Source organism: Rosa rugosa, chromosome 1 (assembly GCF_958449725.1).
Source record: "Rosa rugosa chromosome 1, drRosRugo1.1, whole genome shotgun sequence".
NCBI lineage: Eukaryota > Viridiplantae > Streptophyta > Magnoliopsida > Rosales > Rosaceae > Rosa > Rosa rugosa.
The window spans coordinates 4,929,843-4,945,854 of record NC_084820.1 but is presented as its reverse complement, the minus strand read 5'-3'; the positions used below and the strand labels follow the sequence as shown (position 1 = coordinate 4,945,854).

Here is a 16,012-nt window from a genome sequence, read left to right as displayed (position 1 = left end):
CAAACTTTCCAGTGATTGCTCTGCTTAGTCTACAACACTAAGTATCGATTCGGTGTCGCGAATAGATCACAACCAAAGCCCTTATCCGTAAGGCAAGAAGTCCTTTCTCGGAAGGCATAGAGAAGAACCTTGTGACAAGGTTGGTGCTCTCCTCGTCCACAACGCTTGAAGAAGAAGTCAGGTCAAGGGACTCCCCCGACGACTGCACCCCACGGTGCTGCACGCCCGCTCAATCACAGTAGCAAAAGAGACAGTTTGTACGCCAACTGGTTTTTGTGTCAAACACAAAGGTCTCCTCAGACATTGTCACATTTGGTCTTTGGAGACTGATTGCCTTCCAATAATACCCAATAAACTTTTATTGCCCCCCAATAAAAATGTATTAGGTTTTATTGGGAGTAATAAAAGTCTCCGGCAACCTTCAGACCAGTGACCGAAGTCTGGTTTTATTGCCCCCCGATAAAAATTATTGGGTTTTATTGGAGGGTAATAAAAGTCTCGGGTGACCTATAAGATCTGCGACGACCTCTGGCAACTTTTGGCTGGTGACCAGAGTCTGGCGACCGGTGACGGGATTACAGCGAAGTCTCCAATGACTTTTTAACTATTGGAAGGGCAAACTCATCTTTTTACTTTTAAATTGGGTAAGTAAGCACACAAATCTTTAAGTGGAGTAAGTGGGCATTTCTTGAGACAAATTTGGGCATTTGGTCAAAAGCCCTTATAACTAAAAATCGCACTGCAAGCGTTGGTTCGGTGCGAAATATCGATTTTCGATTTCAAAACGTCCACCCCTACTTGCCTTTTATACCAAAGCCTCCATTGATCGGTCTCATCTTTTTTTTTCTCTCTCTCTCTTTTCTTTTGTCTAATAACATCAACTTTTATGAGAAATCCTTTAGAGATGCGACAAACTAAACCAGTGCTTTTGGCATTTTGCACTTCTTTTTCTTTATTTCATGGTAGGAAAGTCCGGTCGGCAACACAGTGAAAAAGTTGTTTTAATTGTTTTTTGTAAGTGTCATCTTTCCACTATGTCACTTCTATTGTAAAGCAAATGATGTTGTCAATGATGCAACCATTACTAATTAGTGCATTTTAAAATACATAGGTTTAGTAGAGAGTCATTTTAATATCTCGAGACATTCTTTCGTTGCTAATTGTAATTTAGGGCTTAGGCACCATGTTTCCCCCCTCCCTCGGGATTCTACACTTTCATTAATCAAGGTTTGAGATTTTTTTTTTTTTTTTTTTTTGATCAAATTTGAGACATACCAATAGTATGCTCCATTCATAGATTAAGAAATAGTACAGAAGACTACTCCAATAAAACATTTATGCTCTGAGTAGTCTATACCACATACAAACACCTCGCCTTGCAGACAATCTATTCTACTTAGTCTCACACACCGAGCACGCAATTGTGGTACGTTAAAACCAAGTACTTCCACAAGACTCATAGAGGTACCTCTACCAGCATAGACAATAGTAACTAGGATCAACCTATCAAACAACTATTGGTTCCTTACCCACTGATGGGTTGGAACCATGAACTGCCTCCACCACGGTGAATTCCGGTAATCCATTCACCAATTTCTCCTCCTTCCTAAGAGGCTTGAGCTTCTTTGCCGATGACTTATCCCTAAATAGCCTAGAACTTGAGACCAAGCCCAAAAATTAGTAGCCACACTCCAAGCCCAACTAACAGCCCAAGAGACCCATCTAGAGAAAACCCTAGCTGCACCTCAGTCAGCCACCAAAGCAGTCACGCCTCCACCTGAGATACCAACTCCGGCCGACCCAGTAGACTTCCGACCAGCCTTAACCCACTCACCGGCCACCACGTCGTCACCGCCATCTCTGAACAATGGGAGGTCCATAAACGATCTTCCCCACTGATTCCCACTGTTCCGCCGTCCCATAGAAATGCTCCTTCTCCGTCGTCCTCTAGATGATCAATGAACGAAGGGCCTTCTTCTAGGCTTGACCGAGGAAAATCCCCATCACAGTCACAAACACCGTTGTCACTCCTCTGCGTCACTAGCACCCCCATCGCAGTCACCCTGCCTTCACAGATGCTACCAACAGCCTTGCCGTACGCCCGACCACCCCAGAACCGCATATAGGCCACTTCACCATCGCCTACCCAACAGGGCAGACGCACAACAGGAGGAATCCATGTCTCCGTCACCAGCAAATCAGCAGCAACAGTTTGGAAAGCTCCGATCTCAATCGAAATCAAGATTTGGAGAAACAGCCCTAGCAAAGCCATAGAGAGAAGACCAGCACCAGGATGCGCCTGGCGCTTCACACGAGGGCGGGGATGACCGCCGTCGTCATGCTCGGCTGCACGGGTGGACATCGGCAACAATTCGATTAACAAGTTAGACTACATTAGTAGGCATACAACGATTTTGTGTGATCCATATAATCGAAATTGAAAGTAATCAAGGTTTGAGATTAGCCCAACAGCTTTTTTTTTATAAAAAAATAATAATAATAATAATAAATAATTAAAAAATATTTAAAAATTCGTCATTTTTTTTTTCTTTCCCTTTTTAACAATAATATGGATTCACTTTTGACTTCTGTTCTTCTTTTCTTGTCCAGCTGACTTTTGTTATATTAGCTGGATTTTGTTCTGTGCTTTTTTTTTTTACTTGGAGAAGTCAGTTTGGTAACAGGTAACCTCCCTCATAAACCAATGGAGGAAACCAATTAAACCATCATACTTTTTAGGGTTTAAACTAAACTATGATGAAGGGAAAGAAATAGAATCCAGGTTGAGCCCATTGAAATGACAGAGGTTGACCTTGGGTACTGCTAAAACATTACAAACGACTACACATGGCAAGGGAAAGAGGAATGTGGCAACTACAACCCCAAAGCATGATTAAAAATTTAGGATAATCACATAAATTGCAAACAAGTGGGGAACATGAATAACTGTAGCATTATCAAACCCAGAAGTCCAGAACCCAAAGACAATGATCAATAACAATCAGCCACCAAGACCACAGAAACAAAGTTGATGGAAACTTAATTGAAGAGGCAATCAACGAGCAAAGTAGGTGAAGGCAGATGGTATTTGGAAACTGTCAAAACGGAGAGCAAGGGAAGGGATGGGGATAAGGCAAAGAGAGTTAAGACCATGCGTTAGAGAGACTATAATTGCTTCAAGTCATCTATTTCTTCTCCATTGATTTGTTCATAGGCTGTTTTGATACTGAGCTATAATTGCTTATCAGTTTGTATTCTAGCTGTAAATATAGTTAATGCCTGCATTGTAACAGCAGTTTATTACTGCTATATATGTGTACAATTGTAAACATCAACTCAATAAAAATCACTGCTGTTTTGATACTGAGCTATAATTGCTTATCAGTTTTTATTCTAGCTGTAAATATAGTTAATGCCTGCATTGTAACAGCAGTATATTACTGCTATATATGTGTACAATTGTAAACATCAACTCAATAAAAATCACTTTCTACACCATGCAAACGATATGTCAGGAACTCGATCAAATGTTATAGTAACAAAATAAGTTTAGTCTTAACAGTAGAGTGGAGAGGACTCAGGAGAGCCAGGTAGCTAAGTTTTGCAGTCTAAAGAAGTTCATTTTGGTCTACACAGTAGTGAACGCCCAATGGGAAAAGACTATGTCTTGGGTTGGAAATGGGAAATTCATACATATATTACACATAATATATGACATACATATACGACATACTTCTACAATAGTCACGTACGTCTCATTTTCATTACAAAAGCTCTTTCAAAACAGAAGGGGCAATGTTTAACCACTTCTCATCCTTTTTCCTAGCGTGAAGCTCGCACAGAGCTTTACCTGCAACTCTCCATGCAAAGGAACATTTTTTCACATCTCTTTTATCCATAGCATGGTCATAACATACATGATATATAGCGTGTGCCTCGTCCAGTATTTCATCCATCGGCCTTGAACTGTGCTCAAAGTCATTAGCCTTATACAGCTTCTACAAATGAAAAGCAGTAAGCAAACATGAACATGAAATATTACTCGTCTCAAACTGCAATGTTTCCACCATCACCTTTTTATACTTTCTTATGACAATGGCAGCCTGATCTCCATCCTCATCCATGGCCGAGCTCATTTCAGTCCTGTACCGTCCATAACGTTTCTTCCATTTGGCCAAGCAGAGTTCGGGGACTTGATTAATATCAAAAATAGGAAGTTTCTTGATTTCTGAAGGATACAGAGGGAAATCAGCACGTTAAAAGTTTAAACAAATCATGTTTTATCTTAATTTTTACGTTGATGACAGGCTAATACTAGAGTACGCTTCTTCTATCACCTTTGAGAAAAATTATTTTTGCTTGACATTTATCAACTTCATCATAAATTTCTCCCAAAATCGAAGATGAAATGTAAGTTTCTTCTTCTTTTTTCTTGTCCATGTAATGAGGGAAAAGTGACACCTTCAAATCTTTTGGAACTTCAACCTGTAGATAAAAGACAAAACCTAGTTTTAAGACGCAACCAATCACTTTGTAAAGAAGACAAAAGAAGATCAAGGATCATGCAAAGCAGTCTAAAAATATAAAAACTACCATTCATTTCCCTTTCTAATGCTTGAACTTACCTTTACACCTTTCTTCGCTGCATCTAGAGCGATGTAGTATATATCAACCAACCTCAGTATCTTGTCCATTACGTCCTTCTTCTCATTACTATCTCCCAAAGTCAAGAACCAATCGGTCCAAGCTAGCCAGTTATTAGCTGCCTCACTCATAGCAAAACTGAAACAGCAGAAATTTAGTGCAGTAAGACACAATGGATTTATATCTGTAAGACAAAATTAATACTCTAATAACACAGGAATGAACACTGAACTATAGCCAGATAATGATAACTCGTACTCTCAGTATCCACAACAAAAAGACATAGAGATCCACCATATATTCTGCACCATACGAAGCAGGGTAGATTACTTTCAATTCATTTATGTAACTTCTAAACAAAATTTTTAAATTAGCCCGGTTTATATGCATAGTAATTACACCAGTAAACCTGTTAAATAGATATTCAACAAATTACTTGAAATCAATAGCATTATAGATGATATTCTAATGCTATTACATAGCATGCCGGAGGTGCAAATGAAGTATGCTCCTCGGAGTTGTAACAAAGTGGCTCATCGTCTTGCTAGTATTGGTTTTGAATCACATCAGAATGAGACTTGGCTCACTCATTCTCCTAGTTGCATTGCTGATGTACTACTCTATGATTGTAACCTTTTAAATCATTAATTTCTCCTTCATAGAGTAGTACATCAGCAATCATTCTCCTTGCAGTTTCTTTCAAAAAAAAAAAACAAATTACTTGAAATTAATGGTCACCAGCTCTTAGAATAAATAAAAGGAATCACCATTTGAAGTTTCTTTTTGTCAATATGCACATTGCTCCATCGCATGTTAACTAGAAAGTATATCAAAAGGTTTTAAAGATACTAAAAGATTGAGCAAAAATAAGCTACAACACTTTAAGAACCTAATTAGAACCAGAGCAATATAACCCAAATAATTGTGAATAGATAGTTTATTTGCCTACCTTGGTTGAAACCTATTTTTCAAGAACAATCTAAACATATCAGCTTCAAGATCTTCAGTGGAAAGCTCAGTTGGTCTATTACTGGCGGCAACCTTTTGAGTTGATATTGATCCTTCGTTCCAAGGTTCACTTGGTTTGTACCATTCCAATAGCTGAAATAATTCCAATAATATGTGATTAAATATAAAAACTATATTGGATAACATCACTGATATAATGAGAACTGTCCTTTCTGGTGTACTACCAGAGAAAGAAATTGGCAAGATATGAAACCATCTAAAAGCCTTACAAAGTTACAAAACTAATGTCTACAAAGATTTAGACAGAGTATGGGTTTCTCCAACAACCCAATCTTTTCAAATACCATCATTATTTTCTTAACATAAAATTAATTGATAGTAAGAACATTATTAAAATATGGAGTAACAGAAAACAAATGATAATTATTTAGTATGAAAAAATAAACTGCAATCCTATGCATAAATTGGCCAAGTATTTCTGGAGTCTACGCATGTTGAACTTTCAAAATAGTGATAACTAACAATGCTTAGGTTGATGTCAACCTGAGGGTTTCTTGAGACCCAGTAAAGATCACCATCAAAATCTCCACCACCAATTTCATCAGCAACATTACGTGGTCCCTTGCAAGAGAAGAATATAGCATATCTGGCATCTCCCACAATGGATTCTAACTCCTTCACATAGGTGGCCTTCAAAACTTTAATATCCCCGAAGTGTAAACCAGGATACCGGTACACAAGTACCTTCCCAGACATTTGTCCGTCCTTACTACATATATCAGTAGGCCAAAAGAGGTCGTGATAGGATCAGTGAACTTTATTTTCTGACACTACTCCATATAGAAGAGGAAAAACAACATGCGATTATCAAGACAGCAAAAATGTAACAAAAGAAATTTTGATATGCAAAAAAAGAGAGCAGATACAAATCATTTGCTAGAAACAATTCTTCATGGAACAATTAGTTGACAATTCAAAGAACATAAAATAAATAGTTCCACAAAGCAAGGATCTAACAAGAACTATACTATTAGAGATGAATAAGCTAAGGTTGTTACAGAATAGACAAACATTGTATAATAAGCTAACACATTCCCTGACATGCAACATGGATCAAGTTGAGAGAGAGAGAGAGGACCAGAAACAAAAGGGTGGAGGCGTGCAGCCCAACCGTACACCTTACAAAGCAAAAAAAATGTTAACACTGAGGATTGAGGATTTCAAACTCATGACTTCCTACAAACCAAGGATATGATACCTGATGTGTCCATAATTTCATATATTTTCAGGCCAACAATGCATTTCGCGCTAACACTTGTGACATGGATCAAGAATTAGGTCTGTCAGTTTTCAAAATTGTTCTGATAAACTTTAAGCAGGAACGTTGCAAAGTACTGGGTCTCATTGAAAGATAACTGAATCAATCTATTTCTTCTATCACACAACATGTAACTTAAGAAATTTTATAGCTAATGGCACATCAAATCAAAAGTAAAAAGACAAATGTGAAGTACAGCCAAAGGAATATCTCAATCTAATCTATCTATATTGCAACAGATATCATTTAACAGAGGGAGGGAAAACACAACAGAAATTATACATACAGGATAACGCAGACTTCATCTCTTTCCAGAATCCCTGTTGGATCAGCTGTCCCCATCAACACATAAGAGTCAGGAATATGAAGTCTCCCTTTTCTAAGACCAGTGCTTTCCTGCACACGCATTAAGTGTGACAGACGATATTGCAAATATGATTCTTCTAGAGGAATACCAAGTCTGATCATTGTTGCTCCCAAGAAATTGTCATCAATCTCACCATACTTCTCAGCAACTGTAGGCACAAAATCCACAAAAAATGTGGAACATAAAAAATACAAAATTGCTACAATGTTATTTAACCAAAACAAGAAATTAGCTCCCAATTTGATCCATAACTGTTCAAAAGGAAAGAAAAAAGAGATGAAAATATATCAGCTCTAACTTCTAAGCACTCTCAGATCAACCACCTTTGAGCGCTGCACGTGTCTTCCCGATAACACGATGAGCATCTTCTAAAGCATTGTCAAGTATCTTCATAAAGAAGTCTTTCGGTACACCTCCATGCACTAGAAGTGCAATTATAATCCTTGACAAATAAGCTTTCCTAGGAGGAGCACTGGAAGATGATGAAAAACTGAAGTTAAAAGAATCTTATACCTTAATCTGATAAACAACAACAAAAATGTAACTGAACTGTATGATATTCTTATTCATGACTAATTAGTATTACCAAAGTCACCATCAAGAGTCAAGACAAGCAAAATTCATACCATAAAATTTGAGTATACTTCATATGGAATAATTTAAGTATACACAATACCACAAATTTTCCAACGCTGATGGTAATTTATGAGCAAAAATATTTAAAAATATCCTATTACCACAAGCTATAGACAATCAAATATCAATTATTTTGTTCAATTGTTAACCCTGAAAGCATTTCAAGATTCAACACGTGAAATCTGTGATTGAGAGAATGTATCCAATATATGCTAAAGTTGATACAGGAGAAACAGGAAAACTTCAAGTCCATAGCAGGTAACAAAAGGAATGAAATTTCATGCAAATAAAAGTGTGAGATGATGGATGTACCTTGTGCAAACCATTTCCAAAGAATTGATGGTTTCATTATCTGAAATCTTAGGGTCCTTCTCAACTTTACGCATTGACGGTCGAATCTGCAGTGTTTTCGGGGGAAGCTGCAAATTTTGATATAGAAGAAAATTATTTACAATGCAAAAGAGTTCGAGAATAAAGAAATGACTAGTAACCAGAACAAGGACTATTCCCTAAAATTGCACTGCTATCAAGCATGAACATGCGAGGTTGTATTAGGTCAATTTACTTCAGTAATGAAGCCAGAATTGAATTAAAAGTGGAGTGTTACCTCCACCAGAACTATACAGAAAAAAGAATGTTTCAACTGAGACAATTTGATTAACAGTAAGCTTCTTTTCATTGTACAGACAAGTTCATGTCTGTAATTTTCTATCTCCAGATGCCCTGACAAAGGTCAGACTGATCCCTTTCAATAAGAGCATTCTGTAATCGGTACTAATTAAACCCAACAGAAAATGTTTCTGGACAACAGTTAAGATTGTATTCAGTTCAGAATTGGTATCTTGCCATGTGCATGCAAAAACTCCTTTAGTGAACAATTCGTAGACGAATCCTTTGGCTTAAAAACAAAAATGAAATGATGATTTCCTTGAGTCTCATTTGTATGGAATGATGTGAAAGTTGGAATTTGAATATGAGTTTTCAGTGTAAGTACCTTATTATGAACTTTGAAAAACACTAATTTCTTCAGTTAATAAAATTCAGAGAGCTGTGTTAATAATGATTTTCAAATAATCGAGAGAAAGTGTTATTTCAAATTCCTCCTTTCTCAATTTAGTTAAAACTATACACTGTATGATTTCATTATGAAACAAAATTATTTCTTAAGTTCAATTTAGCAGTATGCGTAGAAAATCAATTCCGAATCTCCTTTGAAATCCTTCCACATGAACCTGTTATTATATTATTCAATTATTGTCTCTGTGTGGTTTTCTTTCTATCAAAAAGAAATCATTGATACATAAATGAAGAACAATAACAGCTCCTTCTTTCTACCCTCTCACACTCACTCACTCACACAGAGACAAACAGACAAATGCATACTGTATTCATAACAGTACAAAAATCAATGTAGTGGATATAGGAAATTTGCTGCAATGACAAATCATAAAACCAACATGAAAAGTAATTTATAAGATGTCCTTCCATAAGAAAATGATTGATTGCATACCCGCTTATTGACAAGCAAAGTTCCTTTATAAGCATTGCCTTCGTGAAATAGGCGGCACTGTATGAGCAATGGCTACAAGATGAGGATGAAAACAAAAGAAAGGGAAGTGAGAATATATTGGAATCCCACAAACGAACTCATGCAGGTCAACAGTCTCAAAACGAGAATTGAAATTGCAATAATGCAAACACATACCGGTTCTTGAGTTCGGAGATCTGATTTTTTCATTTCAATCTCAAGTTCATCAGGATCCGGAAGTCCCTGAATCACAAATCAAAAGACAAGCATGTCCAGAGAGGAACAGAAGACATTTTCATCTTTAGATTCCGAAAAAACAGAAGATAAGAACGGCATTTTTGGATCAGGAAAAACAACATAAGAAGATGACATGGAGTTGTAAGTCACAAATTCAGATTAGCTCAACCACCAAGACATAGGAAAAAAAAAAAAATAGTCCAGTTCCGGGGAACTTTGAAGCAAAAGTGAAAATTCATACTGGTGGAAGGCACAAAAGCCAATCATACATATTAGTCTTGCATACCAAGTTTCTAAGTAGTCTAACAGCATACGATTTAGCTGTACCCATTCTCAAATTATTAAGAGGCCCGTGTTTAAAACAGAAAATGACAGTATATTGCGAGAACCTTATAATTTCAAAGACTACCACATAACTGAAGATTTAGTTTCTCGGAAGAAATCATTTTGAAATATCTATCTTGATAAGTCAAATGCCACTAATATTGAGGACAGTTCAACTATGATCATAGTAGATTTTAATTGTCATTTATCGCTATGCTTCATATAGTAAACATAAACTATAAATTAGAATGAGGACCTCCATGTGTTCCTCACTCATAAACTTTCTTTTGGCTTCTATCTTTGAACAAAGCAAAGCCAAATCCTCAGATATGAATCCAGTTCCATCTGTATGTAGAAGAAGTTTTCCATCTTCATTATAAACACAGTTACCAGATTCATCCTGCATTTCAAATAAGAACAAACCGCATTTCAAATGGAAAAAACAACCAAAGAAAGTAAACATAAGCATCAATGCAAGAAGTTTCATTTGAAAAAATAGTTCAAGGACCATACGCAACAGTTGACATCAACAATTTCTTCAACTTTCACAAGTGACCAATCTACTTCCAAGGTCGTTGTCTTAGAAAAAATGAGTGGCAACCTGATTCCCCAACAAACTTCAGAACCATAGGAAACAAGATTTATACAGAAGCTGGAAAGAAATTTTTGTGCCATAAAAGTAGATACCTAGCCATGACCTTGTCCACACTTGGCAGAGTATCAACATGCATAATTAGACGTCTTCCTTCATGAATTGTTCTGTTAGATAACCAATAACCTACATCCCTGTCTATTGCTGCATCAGAGCTCACACGAACAAAATAACATTTTACGGGTGATGACGTGGGACTTCTGATTTTATCTCTTTTACCACCATCTTTAAAACCTGATTCATAACCATTGAAGGTAGACAGAAAAGAACGATAATAAATCTTACTATGATTCTCAACAACTCAATACTAAAAAGTAAACACAGATGTTCAAGGATCAAAAAGTAGGTTAAAACCTCAAGACAGCAAAAATAGCATTAAAAGCCGTTTACGAATAATTATGTTTTACTATCCAGCTATAAGTATGCGGAGCATTCAAGGATAGGTAATCCTCAAAAAATTATCTAATCAACAAAACAAGACAGTCAGTATGCAAATTCATATCTGAATGTGTGTTTTGCTGATAGGTGAAGAATGAAGAGAACAAAAAATATCCTCAAAAACCTTAGGATTGTTAATCTTGGTTGATCCCTGGTTGCAGTTATGGACCAAAGAAACGATAGGGCAGTTAAAACATCTCAAAAAGTGGAAATTGAAATTCAACATGTGAAGGCTTTGAAAGCGTACCAAAGAAACGATAGCGCCGCAAGCCAACAAAAATCCCTTGTCTCTCAACCTTCATATACGTAGAATAGTCATTATCATAAGAAGTCCTAGAACCTGTCTGAGTCCCTTCTTCATCAAACTTCACAATCAAAACATTGTCATCTTGACATAGTTTCTGTAGGAGAGTTCTTCTTTCATTTTGTAGATAGGGGCCCTGAAAAAAAAATCAAATCAAATGACAATGAATTTCTTATACAGCTTGTACAACTGAGCAATCAACTATAGCAACAGCAACACAAATACAACAGAGAGAAAATAAACGCATGTATTCATTGTAAACTGAGGAGAAGTCGTAGAGTAAAACAAGTAAGATATAAAATTTTGTCTTCCGCGACAGAATTGCAGACAACTAAGTATCCAGGCAAGCTTTCCCCTTGAAAAAGGAGAAAAAGGAAAGCATTGTAACTTTATACATGTAACAGGCAGATTCCAGGTTGCCACTACTAAACTCGTTTAATGTGCATTGAAATGAACAAGGCCACTCACGTAATTAAATCCAAAAGTTACAAGTTTTCTAATTACTTTTGGTGAATAAGTTTCGAACTTGAAACAAGGCCCAACCCGAATAATCAATCTCATTGATTCTTTCAGTAAATGCATGGTGTTACTGATACCACATTTCATGATTGGTATAATTACCTACATTACCGCTTCTCTAAGCTACTTATTAAAGTTTGCTCCTTGTCTGTATGATTAAGCATATACTGTGGTGGGTAGACATACAAACCTTGAATGTGTAACTCCCATCTCTGGTAACATGGCACTCATAGAAATGTGTGCGTCTGCCATCCCAATCGAAATTCTACAATGCAAGAAAACCATAAAAGGGACATCAAGCAGATAATGGATACAAGGTCAGCTTATGCTTGTATTATAGGTGCTAAAAATGAAGCTTAAGACAAAAGAAAAAGAGGGAAAACTATGAAGTTATCATCAAAAGTTTAACCTAAGGAGTAACTCTGGCCAAGTTTAGGACTACTTCATACAATCTGAGTCTTACAAGGATAAAACTATTTAGCAGAAGAGTTTGAAAATGTGTAAGCTGTAGCTGAAATGATCTGTTTGATGCAAAGATATTCCATAACTAACTACCAGGGATCTTTTCTAAAAAATTAAAAATAAAAAAGAATGGAAATGCTTGATTTCATATGGAAGTGGATTCCTTTAATTACAATACTCTTTCATGGGACACTTTCGGTCTTTCATAAGACTTGAATAATAAGCAGAGCAGAAAAGCAGTCAAAATCGCTCAGTGTTTTATAGAACTAATTTACAAATGAGCAAGATTGAGAGAGTGATAATCACCAACTGTCGGTCTCCATTGCTGATATATTTATGTCCGAAGAGTAGCCAAACTTTGGACTCAAACTCTGCCATTGGCAAATCTTTCAAATGCTTAATATCCTCTGCGACTATAACATTCTTTAACTTTTCCCTGACAAATCATGTAATCAAGATGAGCAACAAAACCAAAAAGGCAAAGGAAAACATAAGGCAAAAAACACTTCCATACTCTCTAATGTAGCTCAAGATCAGAAATTGTTTTCTGAATTCAAGAGTACCAAGAGCTGCCAAGTGTGCTTGTCCATGGCCTCCATATTTCTCTAGATCTGGCGACTTGGTTACAACCTCACCTGCACCACCAACTCAAATATAGCCCGAAACGACTTCAATACAAACATGAAACACCATTCACCACAGATTAATGAAATGCATGAAGTAAACAAGTAGAATATGACCTTGAAACCTATGATCAGGTTGCACTGGAGCAATGTTACAAGCCAGCGGTATTGTTGGATACGAGAAAGAGCTGATGGCTTTACAACCAGAAGAATATGGTGATGGTCCATACCGTCCATTAATCACAGGCTGCTCGGTCCGATCACTGAATGCCTGACCTGCAACTACACATAGAGGCTATATATAGTTTCGAATATGATCAAACCACCAATGGACACCACAACGAGAAGCAAGCATCATCAACTACCTGCGGAGCTGTACTGAAGTTGAGAACAAGGTGGCGTAACTGGACAAGCAGAGGGCCTTTGATCATAATAAGCGCGGACAGCTGTCGATGGAGGAGGAGAAGCAGGGAGGTTACGGATCAAGTGCTTGATGAAACCGCCGAGACTTATGATATCTTGTTTGTTGAAGACTTTAACCAGGACCTCATGTGCACGTTCCTGGCTGATAGAGGCCAGCTCCCGCCGGACCCCGGCGTCCGGCCATGGTAGCTTTTTCTCAGTACAGATTCTACGGAGCAACTCCTCCACCGGCGGAGGTAATCTCACTTCTTCCATAGAGTTCAGTTGCTGTTCTTTCCTTTTTAGTTTTTACTTTTTAGTGAGGTTTTTACTGTTTTAGTGCCGAAAGCAAAATATGGCTACGAAATCTTCAGAGGGTAATGATTAATAAATGGTGAATGGCGTGTTGTGTAAGCTTCGTCACTGTAGAGTAGGAGTAGAGTTGATTGATTGGGAATTGGGATTGATAATATTGATAGGTTCGTACACTGTGAAGTGTGAAACATGCAATTATTGATAGCTTCGTCATTCTTTATGGTGCTTTTCCAAGGTTGAGTCAGCATTGCACCATGTACCCTAAATAAAACACACACCCCAGACGGGGTTACGTTTTTTCCGTCTAGGTGCACGTGCTTGTTACAAAGCGAAACTCTCGTCCTCTCCTGTTTGCAGCCATAGCCAGAAAGAAGTGTTGGGTTTGGTGCCTATCCCTCCTTGGTAGAGATATTTTGATGCATGGTATTAATTGTTTGTGCATTCAAAGTAACAACTTATGCATGGAAAATTGGTGCATGATCAAGTGCATGCATTGGGTATAAATGCATGGTCAAGTTGATGCATTGGGAAGAAATGCATAGTTAAATTCATGTTTTGACCTTTTTAGTCTTCCTAGGGAGTTAATGTGGGAGATGGGTGGTTGATTCATATAAGAGCATTGATGAAATGAGTCTAGAGACTTCTATCAATGGTATAAATAGATGAAACTTGTGTGGAGGCAAGTAAGGAGAGGAAAAGAGCAACTCTAAGGGTCTTCATGTATAGAAGCAAAGTGAGTTGTGTTCAAGAGTGTGAATAGCTCTTGGGGTAGAGTGATCTTCTAGGTTGAGAGAGGGTGTACAAGGGGTATCCTATTGGATACAAAGGCTTGGGTTGGGCATAAACTTGAGCGATGTAATCTTGTACTTGTGTAATTCTCTCATTAATGAAGGTGAAACTCTCCGAAGACGTAGGCAAGGATACTGGCCGAACCTCGTTAAATCTTGTTGTCTTCTTGGCTTGGTTATTTCTTCTTTCTATCTCTATTTCTAGTACTTGCGTGGCGGAGGGATTAAATTCCCTAACAAGAAGAAAATGCATAGATCTATCCAAAGCCAAACAGGCTGTAAGAAAACCTTCAAAAACATCCAAGGGGGGATTACAATTTACAACCTCGTTTATCAATGATTTATTCTGACTCTCGTGAGCAGGACCGATTGAAGTGGTTGATGATGATGTAACAATCTAGCTAATAGGTGGACTAACACTCATGTAGGTAATTGTTGGTTTAAGTGCAGTTACTCATATTAAGGTGATGTTTGTTTTCTGGGATTGTCATACCCTGCCTTAATTTCTATAATTGTCCCGGACTCCTCAAGCTGAGCTTATGCTTTACTGTGTCCTGACTCATGTATGGTGCTGGATGGACTAATAACACTAACACGAAGACCCAGACTCCATCAACACCACAGACTTGCAACACCATCAACATCATCAACAATTTCTCTCAGACTTCTCAGATCAAAGCCATACCCAATTTCTCTTCCAGTCAAGCCAAGGTGCCCGCGTTCTTCGTCAAGAGATCTGGGTTTCCAGTCAAGCCAAGGTGCCTGCAGTTCTTCCCAGACAAATTCAACTTCCAGAATCGAAATCCTTCACCCAAATCCAAAATTATGCAATTCCAATCAATACCCATCTAAGCAAACAACAAAATATCCAATACCTAATTCTCAAAATACGATATTTTATTGATTCATTACCTTTGCAATCATCTGATTCCCAATCATTCAGTTTGGTTTCTTCTCAGCTTTCAATTTGCAGAAGCTTGCCGGCGAACTCCGACCCAATCATTCTACGATCTGCTATTTTCGATGCTCACGGTGGAGGAGATGCTCATGTTTTCCGACCCGCTCTTCACATCCGATCAAGATTCACTTTCAAATTCCGGCGAAGTCTGAACTTTCTGCCTCTGAAAATTGAGCCTCGCATTATGGATTTGGTCGGTTTGGGAGATGAGAGATAATTTTAAAGCGGAGGTCTTGGAGTCGTCTGTGATTTTGTTTCTTGTGTTTTAGATTCTTTCAGTGTAATAGATGGGGCGGGGTTGAATTGCAGGTTGAGAATGATGTGAGAACGACAACAGAATGGAAGAGTAGATCGAGTGAGAGTGGCTTCCACAATCCCATGGTTTTTGGTGGGTTTGTGGTAGAAGGTGTTGGAGGTGTCTTTAGGACTGTGGAGTCTCATTAAAAAGAGTCCTCCTTGCTGCCAAACATGGGATAACTGGGATTAGACTAGATAAGGATGTCCAATCCCGTGTAACAAACACCACCT

At 37.7% G+C, this 16,012-nt stretch overlaps 1 protein-coding gene across 3 annotated transcripts; it reads right to left on the bottom strand.

The window, feature by feature from the left end:
• Window positions 1-3,667: 3,667 nt before the first annotated feature.
• Window positions 3,668-13,789, bottom strand: LOC133711959 (probable RNA-dependent RNA polymerase 3). 3 transcript variants are annotated; one of them, XM_062138034.1, is made up of 20 exons: window positions 13,387-13,788; window positions 13,139-13,303; window positions 12,913-13,033; window positions 12,705-12,834; window positions 12,127-12,201; window positions 11,361-11,553; window positions 10,711-10,909; window positions 10,537-10,624; window positions 10,280-10,423; window positions 9,640-9,705; window positions 9,445-9,516; window positions 8,247-8,353; window positions 7,622-7,770; window positions 7,218-7,446; window positions 6,157-6,382; window positions 5,594-5,745; window positions 4,626-4,782; window positions 4,338-4,485; window positions 4,074-4,228; window positions 3,668-3,998 (listed from the first exon to the last, which is right to left on the bottom strand). In XM_062138034.1, exons 1-20 carry the CDS (start codon window positions 13,697-13,699, stop codon window positions 3,765-3,767), a joined length of 3,123 nt encoding a protein of 1,040 aa, XP_061994018.1. In that variant the 5' UTR covers window positions 13,700-13,788; the 3' UTR covers window positions 3,668-3,764. The 3 variants fall into 3 exon arrangements, with proteins under 3 accessions (XP_061994018.1, XP_061994025.1, XP_061994029.1); XM_062138041.1 differs by having other exon boundaries at window positions 13,139-13,297; XM_062138045.1 differs by lacking the exons at window positions 3,668-3,998; window positions 4,074-4,228; window positions 4,338-4,485; window positions 4,626-4,782 and adding an exon at window positions 4,835-4,946 and having other exon boundaries at window positions 13,387-13,789.
• Between the last annotated feature and the right edge of the window lie 2,223 nt (window positions 13,790-16,012).